The 19862-nt window shown below is 46.5% G+C and overlaps 1 protein-coding gene across 15 annotated transcripts in view; it reads right to left on the bottom strand.

The window, feature by feature from the left end:
- The window catches only part of PARD3 (par-3 family cell polarity regulator), a 634176-nt gene extending 614590 nt beyond the window's left edge, over positions 1-19586 (bottom strand). For all 15 annotated transcript variants that reach the window (XM_082847455.1, XM_082847464.1, XM_082847462.1 and 12 more), the window contains exon 1: positions 19169-19586. In XM_082847455.1, the coding sequence (XP_082703581.1) occupies positions 19169-19288 (120 nt within the window). In that variant the 5' untranslated portion in view covers positions 19289-19586. The remainder of the gene's footprint in view (positions 1-19168) is intronic.
- Positions 19587-19862: the final 276 nt, after the last annotated feature.

Below are 19862 nucleotides of genomic sequence, written 5' to 3'. Positions count from 1 at the left end.
TCTCAGGCAAGATAGAAGGAATCCTTGAAGACCACAGAGGCAAAGGAAACGTGTAAGTCTTAAAGTGGAGAAAAGACACACTTCACAGCCATAACCCAGTCAGGCTAGCAGGAAAGTTGTAGAAAATGTCATCCCACACCCAAAGTACAGGGCAGAGGGGCACCAGACGCGCACTGACTAAGCACCGCAGGGGGGCCGTGTGGAAGGGCAGGGAATTATCTACACACAAGGACACCTTTGCATTCCACTCACATAGCATCCTCAGGAGAAAAAGCTGCTTTGGTTTGTTTCATTTTTTTAATACGAAACATTGATTGTCAAACTGTTTTACACAGAATCCCAGGTCGGAGAAGCACTTTGTGTGTCTCCCTGAAAGTGGGGGACGAGTTGCTGTGGTTACCTCTCATCTCCCAAGCCACTGCCCCGCTCCAGTAACATGGAAGAATCTAAACCCTGCACATAAGATCAGTCACCTCCTCCACAACGACCAAGCACCAGATGCCGACAGTGGACAAGCTCATGGACACACCCTTTACCTACGTGTCTCTCATTCAATCTTCAAAGAGAAGGTGCAGGTATTACAGCCCAGCTAACAGACGATCAAAATGAGGCTGCAGACCTCATTCCTGGGCCCAGGGGCCCACAGCTGTGAGTGTGAGCGTGTCACTCACTGACCCAGGAGGTCTCCCTGGGAGAGGCAGGAAGAACCTCCCAGGCTGGCCATGTGTGCACTGGCACAACTTCTGGAGAGCAAACTGGCAAAATACATAAACTGAGAGCCTTAAAAAGGTTTATGACTTCCTACCCCACAAAAACTATACACCTAATTTAAATAAATAATCCAAACCACAGGCCAAATTTTATGCGCTGATTGTTACAATATTTTTAAATGGTGAAAAATAGGGCAACGAATTTCTAACACTAGGCAAATAGTTAGATAAATATGTATATATCCACACAATGAAATACTATATAGCCTTTAAAATTCATTATGACCATTTTTAAAAGACAGGGGAAGGACTTCCCTGGCGGTCCAGTGGTTAAGACTCCGCACTGCCACTGCAGGGGGCATGGGTTCGATCCCTAGTCAGGAAACTAAGATCCTGCATGCCACACAGTGTGGCCAAAAAAAAAAAGATATGGAAAAATGTGAACATAGCAAGTAAACGAAGTAGGAACAATCATACATCATGATTTCAACTATTTTTAAAAAGCATCTGTATTTACATACACACACACACACACACACACACACAGAAATTCAGACTGAAAAGAAATACTCAAATTTTAGATTATTCTGGCGAGACTGTAGGTGACTTATGATGTTCTACAAAATCATCTGTATATTCCAAATTCCCTATAATAAGTATCTATGCTCTTGTAAACAATTAATGCTTAACATTTTTCAAGAAAACATTCATCACACCAGCTCAAACCAGCACCTCTGAGGAAGAATCCTGCGTTCCCAGATGCTGAACCATGAGCTACAGAGAGATTTCATCTGCAGAGGCAGATTGTCTCCAACACTCTGCAGCTTGGGTTGGGATAAAACTTGTCATATTCCTGGTTAATTATTGATGAATCTGGAAATTGCCTCATTTATTAAAGACTTAGGTGCTTCCAAAGGCACAGCAACACACTCTGAAGCCTGTAATCTGGTGTGAGTAAGCAGTTTCTAGACTGTAATAGGATTACTTGTGGTGTTCTCATTCAAAGGCCGAAATCCAATAAAATAAATTGTAGAGTGTTTGTTTAAATAAAACACTTGTGCATTGTCTTCCACTTCCTCTGCCAGCACTAGTTTACCAATCAGTCAGATCCCCAAGGAGCCAGACACAGTAGTGATGGGGATGCATAAACAAGGGGGGAAAAGATGCTGAAATTACTTCACAGGCGAGAGCACAGAGCACCCACGCAGATGAGCTAGCTGAGTGGCAGAGAGGGGCCTCAGAGGCTCCGCCCTGTGCAGAACCAGCGTTCACGCAATGCAGCACTTGTACGTAAATGAGAAGTTTGGAAATGAAACAGGAAAAATCAAGTTATAGCTGAGTTAATACAAACAAACTGAAAAAAAACGAAGCTTTCTGTAAATTGGTTTCTAAATATTCCAGCAATGTACCCCAGTATAAATGGATTTTTAAAGATTTAATGAACCATACAAAAACTGACTGCATTTCTTTTACTCCCTGGGAGACACCAAAAGCCAGCCTAGGACTGTAAACTAAGTCCCGAGTCTTTCAATAGAGCACTCAGTGCAGTTACCACCCTCCATCCCAGCCTCCCGCGCGGACACACATACGTGGTGCTCACAGATCCACGGACACACTTGGACACAGGCCACACACAGACGCACACACTGTGGTTGATAGTTTGAGAGCATCATAAAACAGAAAATCATCCCACTGGGAGAAAGAAAGCAAACTGAGGGCCTAACTCACCTCTAACACGCTCTTCCTCGGTTCAGTTACACAGCACAAAATACAAAACACGACTTTTTTCCTTGATGACCATTCCTAAATCCAGCCACACAGACACTGTCACTCTGCAGTCTCCTGCACCTCTGAGTGAGCAGCTGTCACGCAGGAGACCACCTGCCAGGCCAGAGTACCCTGAGCTCAGCCTGGGCGGCCCTGACACCCCAAACCAACGCCCACCAAGCCCCTGAGCCCCCGAGGCCCCAAGCCCACTGCGGGCTGCGTCCCGGAGCAGGGACAGGGGCCGGCACCCTCCTCGGGAAGGTGGGCCAGGAGCCCAGCGGGGCTCCAGCCTTCTCGGGAAGAGATAGGAATGAGGGACGGGTCAGCACATTTCATCCTTCACCTCACCCCGTCAGGGGCCCTCGGCACCTCCCAGGGAGCTGGCACACTGACCTGACCGAGACTCACTCAAGGGCAGCAGATCCAAGCTGCCCTGGGCTACACGTGGACTGCTCCTTCACCTCCTGCTTTGGCAGCTTCGTCTAACTGCCCCTGACCCATCCACCATCTAACTGCCCCTGACCCATCACCTAAATACCCCGATCCATCAGGACGGAAGCTCAGCCTCGAGGAAGGTGCCTATGCACCACTCACTCTGCATGGACCTCCTGCTCTGCCCAACGCTAGGCTGAAGAGATCGGTGATGACAGAACGGAGTCCAGAAGGTCTTGCCAATTCTCCCAAGTAAGGGAAGATGAACATTTCAAATACCCAGCTCACACGATTCAAAACTTGTCATTAATACAGCAGCACCTGTTCTCCCACTATCAGTGCTGCACAGACTCCACTCCTCAGAGCAAAGCAAATGCAAAAAGACACATCTTAATATTCATTCAGGTTTAATTATCTTTAAAAAAAAAGTGGCTCCTTGCTGCCAGAGGAGTGTTTCTTAATTAACTCCAGCTTTAGTCATAGTTGCCGTGCAGTTTCCAAGTACCCTGTTTTTCCACAAAGGACACACTTCCCCCTCCTTTATCCACTTTATGGAAAAGTCACCCACCCCCTGGAACGTGCATATCCACCCATAATCTTTACGGTGACATCTGAGCGCAGTAAATCCAGCGTGTCAAGCCACGGCTGTCAGCAGGGGAGGGCGGACAGCACCACGGATTCCGCGTGGAGATGGGCTGCTGGAACCAGCACCACACTGCAGAAGGAACATGCAAGAAATCCTTCTCGATGGTATCAGCGTATGGTCTCTTAAAAGTGCATCCTCTTCTAATTATTCACAAGTAATAGAACATGTAATAGGGACTTCCCTGGTGGCACAGTGGGGGCAGCCACTTTCACCCCATCTACTCTCTGCCTGTCTCTGCTGAGCACAGAGAATTTAACTCATGATGAAACACCCCCGTGACGCAACACCCATAAGCTTCCACCCCCAAAAAGTCCACGTTAGAAAAATAACTACCTCTTTTTTAAACATGACGCTGTTTAGCAAACAGCATATAATTCAAAATATTACCAGTTGTTCAAAAGTCAGTCTCCACCATTTTCCAGAATCCTATCTAAGAAAGGTAAACTCATACTCAAGTTCTAATCAGTATGCAGAACATTGGAAGAGCTGCATTCTGAATACTGTTCATTAGCAGACTGATGGAATTACTTCATTTCCTCATCGGCACATGAACTTGAGGGTATATGGCTAATTTATCTCACAGGACATGCCAGTAAAGGAATCATGAGTGGCCCAGCCACTCTGAACCTCTTAGAGAAGATGCCACATAAACCTAAGGTGTTATTATCATTATCTCTTTCTGCAGTATAGCCTGGAAAAGCCGTCAGGTCTTTGGACTCATGAAGTAGGAACTCCAACTACTTCTTAGGTTTTCAGCCTTGAAGGTTCAGGACATACATTTTATTACTGTGCCCAGATCAAGAAAAAGAGAATTTTAAAACATGCCACAAAACAATAAAAAGACTAAATGTTTGATGTTACATGCAACACACACACACACACACACACACACACACACACACACCCCTACACGGACAGCAGAATAAAGATGGTCACAAGTTCCTGGACACTCCTGGCTTTGAGAAGTGCAGCCAGAATCCCCTGCCCAGGAGTCTGGGCTGCTTAGTGACCGGTTTGGCACACAGAAGACAGGGATAATGATTCTGTGCTGGCGTCCAGGTCTAGGTCTTTAGAGAGTGACAGCTTCCTCTCCTGACTCCAAGAGCCCTGAGCCCTCCATGCTGGAGACGAAACGACACGATGCTCTGGTCAACAGTCCCAGCGAACCCCAAGCTTCTACCACCCCCACCAGCACCAGACACGTGAATGCAACCATCTAGGTCCCCCCAGACCAGATCACCTGCCAGCTGAGTACCCCTGAGTAACCCCAAGTGAAGCAGAAGAACCATTGGGCTGAGCCCTGCCCAAACCCTGACCCACTAAATCATGAGACATAATTAGTTGTTGATTTAAGTCATGAAGTTCTGGGTGGTTTGTTAAGCAGCAATACCTAGACAAACAAATTTTCAAGCAACATTTTTACTAACTAACTATGGTTAAGTGCTATTTGAAACTGCTAAATAAGAAAAACATTCTCACGTGGGCACGGCTCCCAGACACATTACGCCTTTAACTAAAGTAATTTCTAACAGGTCTGTAAAATTCAGTACTGGTAAGTTCTTATAGCTGCAGCATCTTTGAAGACAATGTTTTAAATGTTATTACCAAGAACTGCACTTTGCAGCTCTGAAAGCTCCCTTGAGGAAATGATGTCATGTCTTAATCACCTCTTGCCAGTGAGCCCTGTGCTGGGTCTTCCCTGCACCGCAACACGGGAGCTCAGCCCCACGTGCAAATGATCCAAATGAAGGTCGGTTGGCAAATTTCATGTGAAGAATGACAGCTGGGTGCTCCCCTGGTGGCACAGTGGTTAAGAATCCGCCTGCCAATGCAGGAGACACGGGTTCGAGCCCTGGTCCGGGAAGATCCCACATGCCGCGGAGCAACTAACCCTGTGCGCCACAACTACTGAGCTCGCGTGCCTAGAGCCTGTGCTCCACAACAAGAGAAGCCGCCGCAATGAGAAGCCCGTGCACCGCAATGAAGAGTAGCCCCTGCTCGCCGCAACTAGAGCAAGCCTGCGCGCAGCAACGAAGACGCAACGCGGCCAAAAATAAATTAATTAAATAAATTTTTAAAAAAAGAAGAATGACAGCTGGTCATCTGTCCTCTTTTCCCTACTTCGAGTAACAGAGGAAACGTATAAAAATGTAGGGTATAACGAGCCCTGATGCCAGGAAAAACAAAAACAATCATGCCGTGTCGAAGCTAATAAAACGGATCCGGGCAGGCACATCCTCTGACCCATGTTCAGGTTCCCGAGGCCTCGGGCCAGAGACACGTTTGCCCTCACTCTCTGGTGTGGGGATGGGGACTGTTCGACGGGAATATTCCAACAAGCTGAGTGTGGAAGTGTGTGAGAGGGACGCCCCGCTGGCCTGGTGAAGCACGCCTTCTCTCCTCCACAGGAGGCTCAGCCACAAACAAGCTTGAAAAGGGACTCCAGCAAAACGAGCATTCAGTCCACTGCTCACAGCCTGCTTTACCCAAAACCAAAAATCTTAGCTGCCCTGTCTCTACACATCACAGGCACCCAGAGGACATCATGTGACTCACACCAAAACTCGCATATTTTACTCCATATGACCTTTCCTTTCCCGCCGCATTTCTATCCCACGTGCTGTCTTTTTACGGCTCCTCCTGGACCCTTTAACTCATTTATGTTATTAAACTCAGACTAGATATCCATAAGAGTTAACGGCTAAAACCTAAGGAATACATAATATGGGTGCTGTCAACTGTGTCCACAAATAAAACTCAAAAATTAACAGTCATTAAAGTGAGTGACTTCATTTTGAAAAAGAACAGATGCTTGTATACAAATAACTGAATCACTTTGCTGTACACCTGGAAACTAACACAACATTGTTAATCAACTATACTCCAATATAAAATAAAAATAAAAAAAAAAAGAAGTGAGTGACTTCAAAAGAAATGAAAATGTACAGATTGGGCCATTGTCACTTAAGTGACCAGCCTGTGAACAAGATGGCTGATCCTCTCAACTTGTGTTCTGGAAATTTCCACGCACAGCTACAAGGCGGCAGGTTCCAGGTCACATAACACAACAACCCCAAAAGGCCTGGAGGCTGCTCTAAACCAGAGGTTCTCCACCCTGGCGGCACAGAGGACACCCAAGGAGCTTCGTAGCAACATAAGTATCCACCTCGGCCTGGAGATCTGATTCCCGTGGCTCGTGGGGAGCCTGGGCATCTGGTTCTTAAAACCCTGCAGCCAGGGTTGAGGGCAACTGCTCTGGAACCATCTGGGGATCTGGCCAAAATGCAGATTCTGAGAGAGTCTGGGATGGGATCCATGATTCTCCATGATGAATCCATGATCCATGGATCCATCATGATCCATGATCCATCATGATCCATGATCCATGATTCTAACAAGCTTCCAAGCAAAGCCAGTGTTGCTGGTCCACAGACCATACCTGAGCAGCAAGGGGCTTCGACATCTCGCCAAGCACACAGGAGCCTCCTTGACCCAACTGACTCTGTCATCCTGAAGGCGCACTTCTTCCTTAAGCGCGTGAGCCACTCAAGGAAACCCAGGTCAGAAAACAACCTGTCTTCTCTGATGGGCACTGTTTACTCTTTCTTCTGGGACAGCACTGACTCTCCAGCCAGAGGGGTCACATCAGATGTACAATTTTTTGCCACTTTCTTAATCCATTTTAGCCCAAGCGTCCTCACCCATAAACTCGGAGTTGCATCACTACCACTCCAAGGGATTAAGGAATACACTGGGAGCACGAGCCCAGCACTTAGGGCCTGATGCACAAAATGTCCCAAAGCGCTAACCATGACTCTTGATAATAAGGGTATCACTGCTTCTATTTCCTGATAGAACCAGGACCATTGTGTCCTGGTTCCCCTCCTGCCTGTCGGAAACTCCTCAGTGAATTAGGACTGCGAAGACGTGATGGGGATCACTGTTAAAGGTACTTTCTCAGCAGCTCTCCAACCTGATAGGCAGATAAATAATGCCCTTGATACAGCATCTCTTGTGCAAGAGCTTTCGATCATCCATCCTGACCTAAAAAGCTTATTGACACCAAAAGCAAAGACTGACCTCAAAATACTACTCCCCTGAATCTATAGAGGAAGCAGCCTCCCTCCTCGTAGGTGGAAAAACAGCCCAGGACCAAAAACTCCTCTGCTTTAGATTAAAATCCCACGCCAACCACCTATCAAAGCAGATCTGTCTAAAACTCTCCCAGGTAAAAGAGTAAAACTTAAATGTTCTCAGCAAGCATAAAGAAAGAAATATGCGAGGTGATGGATGTGTTAGTTAACTCGATGGCGGGGAAAGTCTGCACAACATATACATGTATCAAATCATGGTATACGCTTTAAATATGCTACAATTTTATTTGTCAATTATACTTCAATAAAGCTGGGGTGGGGGGGGGACTCTCCCAGAGTTACCTCTCTACAGTTTTGTTATAAAATGCTGGGGTATTCTGGAAAGGTTTTGAAAGCACCATTCATCACTTTCATTACAAAGCACAAAAACACAGGAAATTGTGAATGGAAAAGATGTGTATAAATTCCAATGTCCCATGCCGCTGTATCTGTTTTTCATGTCCTGTATTTGAAACAAAAGCTTTGGATTTCAAATGCATTCACATGACACGGTGTTTACAAACAAATACGGGAAGGGATCAAAGTCAAAATATGGATGTTGCACAACTAGATAAGCTTTATGGTTTTAATCACTACCTAGCAACTTCCCTACGAACATAGGCAGAGAGGGAGGAAGCGTTCCTTTAATTAATGAGAGGCTTAAAGTCCTCAGAGAGGAAGACGACTCTCAATATTGTGGTGGGGAAGAGGTATATGAGAAGAGGTGGTCCCCTTGAGCACAAAGCCAGCTGAGTTGTGATGACTTGGCAAGACTGACAGAGTAGTACGGCCACACCCAGAGCAAGCCTCCTGGATACCACTCCTGGGTTCAGGATGATAAATAGGTCAATTCTCCTTGGGTGCAGTCTTCAGGTGACTGGCAAAGGGTGCCTTTAGCTGAACTAAGGTATTACAAGTCGCATCTATCTGCCAACCCTTACAACTACCTACCCAAGCAAAAGATGCTCTATGTTCACTGACTGCTGATGTAGCTGCCCAGAATCACCATCTTAAAGATCCAGAGGAGTAAAGAAGTGTGATCCATTTATCTCTGTTATCCAAAGAAATGGGCACGTGAATTATAGAGGCCTATATAATAAAGGATTAGAGGGGTCAAAAAATGTCGACTTTCAGGTGGTGGTGTGATGAATTGGGAGATTGGGATTGACATATATACACTAATATGTATAAAATGGATAACTAATAAGAACCTGCTGTATAAAAAAATAAATTAAATTAAATTTAAAAAAAAAATGTCAACTTTCCCATTTTATTTTATAACTCAGATGAGCGCCAAGGTATTCTCAGAACTACAACTAGTAATTAAAAGCTAAAGGTCTTTAAAACATCTGTACATTTTATAAATATCAATAGTATAGACAATTTCTAGTTTTACTCTTTCCAAGTTTCAAAACATTTTTTAATGGAAAAATGTGTAACCAATGCCTTTTAAAATATTGTAAATACAGCAAAGAAATTTTCCATAATCTCCATTCATCTAGCAGTATGGCAGCCACAATTATTTTAGAAAATAACAAGGGCTAGTAGTAGAAAAAGCAACACAGTTAAGATAGACAAACACACTTCTTGATCTGTGAAAGAATCAGCTTTAACTACTGCGTTATCAGAACATTCTTTTTCCTTATTTCCAACCGATTTATTAATAAATACTAAAACTGGAATTTCTCTAGTACGTTTATGAAGAACGTAGTAACTCTTTAACAAATCTTGAAAAATGACAACTGGTATCATACATCAAATAAAAATCAAGCTGACTTTATGAATTAGCCATGAAAAGTGTGCCTAATCTATGTGTAAAACCTGAGACAAAGAAAAGGATCTAAAATCGACTAAGAGTCTATAATATGGCAGGGGGATTATCTACATTAAATCCCCTGATCTTCATTACTGCCAACAAAAGAAAACATTCCCAAATTACAGATGAGAAAATTAAGGCTCACAGAGCTGGTGGGACTTGCCAAAGTTCAAAACTACTGTGGCCAAAACCAAAAACTAGAAAAGCTCTTCCACTATGGACATCTTTGGAGCATCTAAATCAAGTCACTGGGATTTTATTCCTCAAGCTGCAGAAGGAAGTTTTCGAGACTTTTTTAAGGGAGAACTTTTTTTTACCAAACATTCAATTTCCCACATCTAGAGCAATTCTAAGGAGGATGAGAAGAAACAATTTAGAAGCATTTACTCAAGTGAGCCTTAGTCACTGGCAACCGTTCTTAGCAAAAACGAAAGAACAGTACAGTTCACCTTTACTCCGTTTTACTTCCTACAATGCTTTTTTACATTCTCTCTTCATACCCTCACAACAATCCCATGAAGCACGTGGTATTAGAAGCCAAGGATCCTGGGCTTACAGAAGTTGCCGTTCTCGCTCTCAGACACACAAATGATGCAATCTGCTCTTCTGAATCCTGGCCCAGAGTGTGTCACACTGATGTGCCTGCCTCCTAGGAGGAAAAAAACACCCACCACCAAACTTTCCACTTCCAGCTAATTGTGTTTTTGCAAACAGCTGTGTTTTTAACAAGTGGGTCATAAAATACAAAAGATAAAACTGACTCCACCATGAAAAGTTCAGGGTTTTATCAGCTTTCCAGGTTTCCTTGGAAAAAATATCCCTGATAGTATGTGCCTTTATAATTGAAAATATGCCTCATTTCATATTCCTCAGGCAGTACAAATGCTGAAACGCCACCATCTTCCAGATGCAGTTGTCTAAAGAGTTATCAATCCAAATGAGGCATTTTCACTTAGAGATCCTCTTGATTTGTCTGAAAGGTTTTTTCCAGATCTCTAACAAAGTGGTAAAGATTCCAAATCCTACACTCAACTTTCATGGATTTGTGATTAGTCATATCCTGTGCGGTGGTACACCAGGAACCAATATCCTGCACATTCCACCTCCTTCTTCTGCAGGTGCTGCTGGCTGGGATGAGAGAATCTCAGGTTAGAGTATAACCCTGCTGGGCAGGAACCTGGCTAACTATTATTCACATATGACTTCGCACACTGGATTTCAGAATTACAAATGATACATCTAAAATGCCTTTGTGTGGTCACTGGGAAATGGCTTTTTAATTCTGGATTCAATATTAGATTTAGAAAAATATTAAAACACGAACATGAAAAAACTTTCCCAGTTTTTACTGTATACTTAAAAAGAACTAGAACAAAAACACCCATTCTCATATCAACCACTTACACAGAAATGGCATTCTCTTTTTTGTGTTTTTCACCTGTTAATACCACATATTTTCAGTATTCAGCAATTTTAGGTTTTTGATATACAGTGACTTGTTTTCTGAAATAAACACTGAGAAGGAAACATTGATTTTTATCGTAGAATATCTCAAAGAGGCCTTTTCAGAAACAGAAGCCTTATCATACAGGGATGTAATACAATAACGAGAAAAACTATACACCAGAAAAAAATAAATCTGGGTTCCGAAAAATTAAGTCTTACTGTTTCTGTATATTAAAGAACATTAAAAGTGGGAATAATATTGACCTGTCATCTCTAAAACCACTTAAATTTATACCACCATAGAAATACCATTTAGAACCATGCAGAAGCATACATTTAGTTTCGCTTCACAAAATGAATAGTCTTATTAAGTTACCTCTGATCATGTAATTTTATTTTAAAAGATACTTATCTTGGGACAGTAAGGAATTCTGAGGGACAGTCCAGGCGAAATACATACTAACTTTCAAACAGTATATGTTTGACCTGGGGGCCAAGCCCATCATTTCAAAGTAAGGGAAGCAAAACATTCTCACAGGGAGAGTGGATGGAGTAGAGATCTACCCTGTCTGCGCCTCTGAAAAGCCACTGCACAGCACTCACGCCTCATGGTCCCACAGGCAGACAACCAACCACGCAGACTCGGGGTGGCTGTCACCGGGAAACAGACATCAGAGTCCAGCCCAGAACTTCTGAATATGAGAAGATGAAGATGGGAAAACTGGCGCTCACAGAGCTTGTGAGATTTGCCAAAGCTCCAAACTACTGTCCCAAACCAAAAACTGGAGAAGCTCTTCCACAACGGACATCTTAGGGCATCCGAACCAATGGCCAGGGCAGCTGGGGAGCTGGGGAGGAAGGAATCTCTGGCCGAGGGAGAACAAGGCAGAGCAGGTGAACGGTTAGTTGGTGAAGCCTTTAAAGGGGGGACCAGGGGACTCGGAGCTCAGCAGTCAGGGGCTTAGCAGACAGCACCAGGAGAAAGTAGGCAGGCTTGAGAAAGCAGGTTCACACATTGTATGGAAAACTCCTAAAAATAGCCAGTCTTCATTTGAGGTTTTTGAGTATCTCTGACACAGAAAAACACAGAGAAGTCCCATGTGTTATGGGACTCTCAGAACTATAAAATACATAAAAATGGAGCTTTGTTCATAGTGGCTTACGTAGTCTATTTTTTTAACATCTTTACTGAGACACAACAGTATTCCATAAAATTCACCCATTTAAAGTGTACAATTCAATGATGTTTAGTATATTCACAGAGGCATACAACCATTACCACTATCTAAATTTAGAACATTTTCATCACCCCAAAGACCAACCCCATCCCCATAAAGAGTCACTCACCATTACCCTCAACCCCCAAGCGCTGGCGACCACTACTCTACTTTATCTATAGATTTGCCTACTTTGGTCATTCCGTATATATGGACTCATACAATATGTGGGTCTTTATGACTGGCTTCCTTCACATAGAATAATGTTTGCAAGGTGCATCTACAGCGAGGCATGTATCCTAACTTCATTTTTACGGCTTAATAATATTCTAATGTATGGATATACCACATTTTGTTCAGTTGAACACTTGGCTTGTTCTGTTTTTCGGCTGTTACGAATAATGTTGCCATGAACATTCATGTACGTGTTTTTTGTGTAGACATGTGTTTTCGTTTCTCGTGTGTGTATGTGTGTATGAGCTATTACTGAGAGAAAAAAATTAAATAATTCACGTTTCAAGTCACTTGGAATGAAGCTGGAAATTTTATTTCTAAGTTCCAATATGAGATGATGGAGGCAAAAAGAATAAACAAAAGTAATATTTAACGACAAGAACCACATGAAGATGGCAGGTCAGACACAGAGCCATGAAGGAAAGGCATTTTTACATAATCCTTCCAAATGGAAAAAAATTTTCAACAGGATAAAATAATGACTAAAAGACAAAAAATAATCACCTTTCTACTATGTTCACAGAACTCTGCATTTCTTTTCATAAAGATTTTTCTATTTTCCATGTAAAACAGAAAAGATACCCCAAATCAGTAAAATGTATAAATTTCCCGAGCCCCTGCTCTACTGCCATTGACCTTGGTGGCAGCTAGGACTGCTGCGTGAGTGGCCGAGCAGGAGGAAAGCCCCCTGTGTGGGCCTAGCCACCCACCTCCAGCCCGTGGAAAAGCACCTCCACTTGTGGAAAGCACCTTCCTGGATCAACTGTACATATTTCTTTCCATCTTTGAGAAAATGCAGAGGGCTCTGTTCATCTTTCAAATGTTTGCCATCACCCGCCTGCATCCAACTCTACAGGGAGGTACAAGCCTCAAAGGACAGGTGGAGATTCTGTGCAAATGGGGCTTTGAACCTTACGTCTGCACCCAATTCACCAGTGTTCACCATGAGCCAAGAAGCACCTCCCATCGCCAGACTCTCCCTGTGAATCTCAGATCCTAAACATTTCTGTTTACTCCTGGAACTTACCCATGGATCCCAACCGACAGTTTTAGAAGCGCCAGACCCAGCATAGGTGTGTTTCGGGGCCAGGTTCCCGCACTGCCCTGACCACCTGCCTTGAACCGGGCCCAATGCAAACCCTAGGACCATCGATCTGCTCAGTCTGAAAAAGGGACCAAACTCCCTGAAAACGGCCGACACAAAAGAATAACTTTCAGATACTCCAAAATCACACTAAATCTGAGTTTCAATTACAATCTCTTTGTGCTAATATGCCAAACATACCAAACCTTAAAGTCCTTAAAATTACACAGTCTCCGAAGCAAAAGTACACTTTTTGTGTGAGAATACGTGCCGTGCATTTGTTCTCAACTTCGTATCTACTCAACTTGTAAGATGACTACGTGGCAGATACAAGCCATATAGGTAAGACCGAGGCAGGGCCATCACCTTCAAGCACCTCACCTGGAGGAGAAGGGGCACAGTTCTGTTCCGAAACAAACACACCGAAGCACCCACAGCAAAGCACGTTCCTCCAGGTCAGTGCGGGAAGCTCCTGAGACAAGTGCCCAGCAGGGAGAACCTCAGGCCGCCTTGGGATGCAGGGCCAGCCTGAACTGAGCTGAGGCTCCAGGGATGAGTAGACAGGAAGTGAGCAAATGGTCCAGGTGGGAGAAACAGAAAATGCCAGAGCAAAGGCAGGAAAGTGCAAGCAAGGCCAAGTGGGTAGGGGTGGGGTAGGGGGTCTGGGGAGGGAGAGGCTGGAGGCAAGAGGGGTCCTGCAAGGGACAGGCCCTGCTGCGGCGGCAGAACTTGGCCTCTGGGGAAAGCGGGCGTGGAGGCCCTTAAGCAGAAGAGTACACGGAGAGTTGCATTTTAGAAAGATCAGCCTTTCAGACATGTTTGTTTATTTTTTCCTTTCTGAAGGTAAGACAGGAAGATGTTAATGAAATAATAAGATTTATTTTGTTTCACTATTCAAAAATATGGTCATTCAAATTCTGCAACAATCTACTTTCCTAAAAGTTTCAATAAGCTCGTGAATGTGTAACAACATGCAGTCATCCATCTGTTCACGAGAAATCTCACACCAACCACAAGGTTTGTCATAAAAACCAAGATTTACACGATTTTAGTAATCAACAGTCCTCCTCCCCCCCAAAAAAAGGAAAGCACATTTTCAAAAGTTACTGCCCATAAATTTGTTATTTTTTTTTAATAACAACAAATTGCTATTAAATAACTCTCACATAACTCTTCCATGCTCAAGGGACAGAAGCAATGGCCCCAAAACCACAGGCCCAGAAAGCAACCTAGGGTAAAGCCAATATCCACAACTTTTACGTTCCCTGCCTCGTACACACACACACACACACACACACACACACACACACACACACACACACACACACACAGATTTGCTCCTCTGATTGTGGCGCTGCTTAGGCAAATATTACCATTTCTACCTATTCTTTAATTAAATTACACACTTTCTTCTTAAGCAAAGAGGAAAAATCCAAACAGGAAGAGCAGACTGCTTGGGAAAGCCTCGCAGGCAGTAAAACCATCCAGCCAGTAAAACCCATTAGGGATCCAGAGGCAGTGCTGAGGAGCTTCCCGTTCACCATCCCCTCGGTACTCCCGGGAACCCTGCAAGGGAGTAACCCGGTTTAGAGGGGAGGAAATGAGGCTCTGCAGGGTTGGTGTGCCCAAGGTTCAACAGTGAAAACAGCTAGGTCTCCAAACCCAATCCAAAGCTCCCCCTGCCATAAGAGGGCTATGGGCAGCATAGCTGCCTCTCAGCTAAGAGGCTCCAGCACCCCCCCCCCACCCTCACTTCTGCCTTTAGCCCGTCCTCCCTCCACTACTCAGCAATCAGCAGTGTTTCTGTGGATGGATGCAATCCTGGTGGTCCTCCCAGAGGAGCGCTCGTCCTGCCCAAACACCCCAGTCCTCCATCAGGGACCATCAGACTGCAGGAAGTAACAGTGTCTTGCCCCAGCGTCCGCAGTCCTCCTCAGCTTGGTCCTGCCCCACCATCCGACAGGAAGGCAGCACAGGAGCCAAACTAGCCCTGATGCTCACCTGCAACGCCTCTCTCCCACCTCTCAGAATGGCAGCAACTCTCCAGATTCACATGGCTGAACCCTACCGAAGCCCTACAGACTGGGCCACCTGGGCCAGGCAGGTGCTTCTGGAAGTCACCCCACTAACCAGTTAGGAAGCACTGTCCTAAATCCAGGCCAGTCTTCCCACTTACTAAGCCCAAGGCAAACCCCCCAGGCCATAATAACCACTCCCATCTCGGAAATCCAAAAGCAACTACAGTCTGTATGTACCACCCCGTTGCTAATTAATGCCACTGCCTACTGTAATTTATAGTTTAATACATTCACCGTCTCCCAGATTACATTCTTCTGCAGTGCGAGAATTTAGCCTTACATCTCTTCATAGAGCATGACATTCTGCATACAGTAGCCCTTCAACAAATTAACAATTTAAAAAAAAAAAAAAGCATGGAGATTTTCTTATCTTTCTCCTAACCAGAGCTGGGATGCACAGCAGGAAAAATGGGAAATCTCAGAGCCAGCCCCAATCCACTCAGAATTAAGAAGGAGCCGGCAAAGCCCTGAGAAGCCAGGTCACCACACTACAGAGTCCCGGCAGTTGGTGCTCTGCACCCTGTGTCCATTGGGGATCATGGATGAGTCAGGCCACAGGTAGGAGCAGAAGGGTCACATACACAGAAAGTCCATGTAACATGGTCCTCAGTGTCTATCAGAGCACCCTCCTTAGAGACGGTCTGGATGAGGATGGGTGGATGGAGAACAGCCAAAGCATTTTCACCCACCAGTGATCATAAACAGAAAACTATTTTTTCACTGGAAAAAAAAAAAATGCTATGAATAAGTGTAAGCCTTCAAAATCTGCTTATTGAGGACATTTCTGATATTAAGTCATGCCACTCCACTGCCCAGAAAAACTGATTTGCTTAACCTGAAGACAGCTCAAGTATAATGCCAAAAAATTGGCCCCATCACACCACAAAACGCTCTCTGCAGGGAATGTCTTAGTGGCTTGGGATCTTTCTTTCTCTTTCCTTTTTCGTTTCTTCTTTTTTTTTTTTTTCCAGCTTATCTGGTTTTTATACAAAGCCATAAACATGATCTCCCCCCATTTTTCCCCACCAGATGGGAGTTCATCATGGCACATGTCACCTAGCAACCAAACACCACTCTACAGCTACCCAGTTACCCAATTCTTCATACAAAATTTATCTTGTTCTATTCAACAGTAAGGGGTAAGGAAGAGATAAGAGAATAAAAGTTAAAACAAGTGTTAATAAGTGTTTGCTTCATAATCATTTTAAACAGGGTGGGAGAAATGGGAAGAGTGACTAAAGTTTAATCTTAACCATTACCTAATCATTTAAGAGGAAAAAATACAAATGGACCTGGAATTAACTCCAGCTCTTGCCACAGTTGAGAGTCAACAGTCTTGTGATCCAATGACTGAACTCTGTAGACCACAAAGCCCATTTTAAAACTTACCTGCTGAACTGTGAGTTGCACTTAAAGAGAACTTAAATAATTTTGGAAACCCCTGAATCATCTGAGTCATTTACCTCCAACTCCAACAATACCACCACTCTCTGAGAATCACCCTTCCTTCCTTCTTTCTCCACCAGAAAAAGCAATCGATCTCATGCGCGCCCTTCCCAACTCAGCTGTTGGGCTCCTCTTGGGGTGCCTTCCCAGGCATGCCGCAAAAACCTGCGCTTCCTTTCCTGCTCCCCAGTCACTGTGAAACCACCACCACTGATACCTAGAAACAAAGTCCAGATCTCTCAGCGATACCTCTCAACTCCATCTAGAAGACACCCCAGAGGCCTGTCTTCTCCCCACTGCACCACGAAGTCCAAAGGCTGGCCGCCCTCACTTGGAGGACAGTGCAGCCCCTTTCCTAGACTCTCACAGTCCAATTTCCACAAGCAGCCAGTGGGTCCCGCAGGTGTCCAGCACCCAGAACAATGCCTTGGACATGGCAAACGCTTAAGAATTTCTGTGGAACATACAAATGACTCAAACAACTACATTTGTATCTCCCAAACAAGCTGTTCGACCAACATGCATCGTGTGCATAATGAAATATGACTAATTTTAAGCATGTAAATGTTTAAGCATGTAAATGACTAATTTTAAGCATGTATATTTTAAATTAAGCATGTAAGCAAAGAAATGTCGATCATCCCTCCCTACTCAGGAACCTGGACACACTGCAGAGTATATATTACTGTATTTCTCTTTCCTTGCATGATTTATTTTGTTGGTTTCCTGAGTACATATGCAACCTGACTTATTGATATAGAACATTTAGATCACAAACTGTCATTCATAAACAGTGCTTTAAAATGCTAAACATGGGTTTAGAGGGGTTTTTCCCCCTTGACAGTGGTTCAAGATAAACAGGTGTCCAATTTCCACTAATTTTATTTGATTTTCAATGAGTTCAACCAACTGTAAAGAACATTTTAGAGCCGTTAAGTAAAGTCAACATCTTCCATCATTGTGTCAGGTTCTTAAACGTTCCCAAGATTATCTTTAAAAGGCCAAATTTATGCTATTTTTCTCTATACTAAAAACAACAGTGTAAAAAGTATTTTTCCCCTCTTAATTTCTGAGACTTTGGAGAATGCCACCCCAGCACCCTGTCTACACTCAAGCAGGCTTGCCAAAGCCACCGTCCCTCTCACCTGCGACCCCCCAAACCCACAGGATGCAAACCACTCCAAGATTGGGGACAAAAAGGAAATTTTGCAAGTGAACATGCTTTCCACCAAACGTTACTCTGCCGCAAAGGAAATATCCTCAGGTGCTGGGGAGAAACTTGGGAGGCGTGGGCTGTTGTCAAACAGACACAGACGATAAAACAATTTAACAAGATGCCTTTTCACTTCTGACACATTGTACAGGAATGCAGTGAAGTGGAGACAATGTTATCACTCCACGGGGAAAAAGGGAAAGCTACTCAACTCCAGGCCCGGGCCGCGCGCGGCCCCGGCTCCACATGGAGCTCGTGGCAGACAGGTCAACGGCGACATGCCTGCAGGAAAACTCGATATTCGGTGACCGATTTCGGGGCTGTGCTCCTTCAAAGAGCCGTGCTCCGTTGCCTCTCGGTCACCGAGGTGCTGGGCTCCAGCGACGATCGCGAGCCAGTGGGAGCGGGTCGGTCTCCGCGCCGCACCCTCATCTGCCCGGGACCCCCGCCTGGCACGCACCAGGGGCTCTCACTGCCCGGCGGGGGCCCAGAGGCACAAGTCAGCCAGCCACTCTCGCAGCGCGCGGAGCGAACTCTGCTCCACCAGCAAAGTTCCCTCGCCCGGCCTCCGCCCGCGGGCCTGGGCGGGGAGCCGGGGCCGCAGCCCGCGGCCGGGAACAGGCGTCCAACCCGGCTCCGCGCGCCCCGGCGCGGCTCGGGCTCGGCCCCGGGAGGCCCCGGGAGGCTCGGAGCGCCGGCGGCCGGGACCCGAGGGCGAGGCAGGGGCCGGGGCCCCGGGCCCGGGCGCGCGGAAGTTTGCGGCCCGCAGCCAGAGCGGGGGGCGCAGGCCGGGCCGGCCGCCGCGCTCTCCCTTTCCCCGCCTCCGCCTCCTCCTCCCCTTCCAGGAAGCGCCATATTGATCCCGGCGCCTTCCCTCCTCCCGCTCCTCCGCCCCTCCTCCGCCCCCCCGGGCCGCCCGCCCCCGCCTGCGCCCCCGGCCCCTCACCTTGGCGATGGCCTTCCGGTAGCGGGTCACCGCTTGCTGGATGAGGTTGAAAACTTTCATGTGGCCGTCCCCGCACGGCACGACCACCCGGGTCCTCCCGAAGCACACGGTCACTTTCATGCCGCCGCCGCCGCCGCCGCCGCCGCCGCCGCGGGCCGGCCCACGCCCCTCAGTGACCGCGGCCGGAGAGGCCGGAGCGCCCCGGGCCGGGGCGGCTGTACGCGGGGCGCGGGGCGCGGGGCGCGGCGCGGGCGCGGGCGCGAAGCTAGGGGCCGAGGCCGGGGATCAGATCGGCTCGCATGCCCGGCCCGCCGCCCTCGCCTCGCCTCGCCTGGCCCGGGGCTTGCCCGCCTGTGCCCGCGCGGCGCCGCAGCCTCCGGCCACCTGTTCGGCGTGTCGTCGCGCTCGGCGGCGGGGCAGTGTGGCGCTGGCGCGGCGCTCGCTCCGGGCCGCGGGGGAGGGGACGGCGGCAAGGGGAGGGACGGGGAGGAGGCGCGGGGAGGGGAGAGGAGAGGAGGGACGCAGAGGGGAGGGGAGGAGAGCGGAGGGGAGGGGAGGAGAGCGGAGGGGAGGGGAGGGGAGCGGACGAGAGAGGAGGGGAGGGGAGGGGCGCGGACGGCAGGCGAGCGGACGAGAGGAGAGGGGAGGGGAGGGGAGGGGCGTGGCGGGCCCACAACACTGTGCACACGCGGCG

Source organism: Leucopleurus acutus, assembly GCF_964270905.1.
Source record: "Leucopleurus acutus genome assembly, chromosome: 1".
In the NCBI taxonomy this organism is placed as follows: Eukaryota; Metazoa; Chordata; class Mammalia; order Artiodactyla; family Delphinidae; genus Leucopleurus; species Leucopleurus acutus.
The sequence above is the reverse complement of the archived record's forward strand: the minus strand, read 5'-3'. Positions and strand labels throughout refer to the sequence as shown.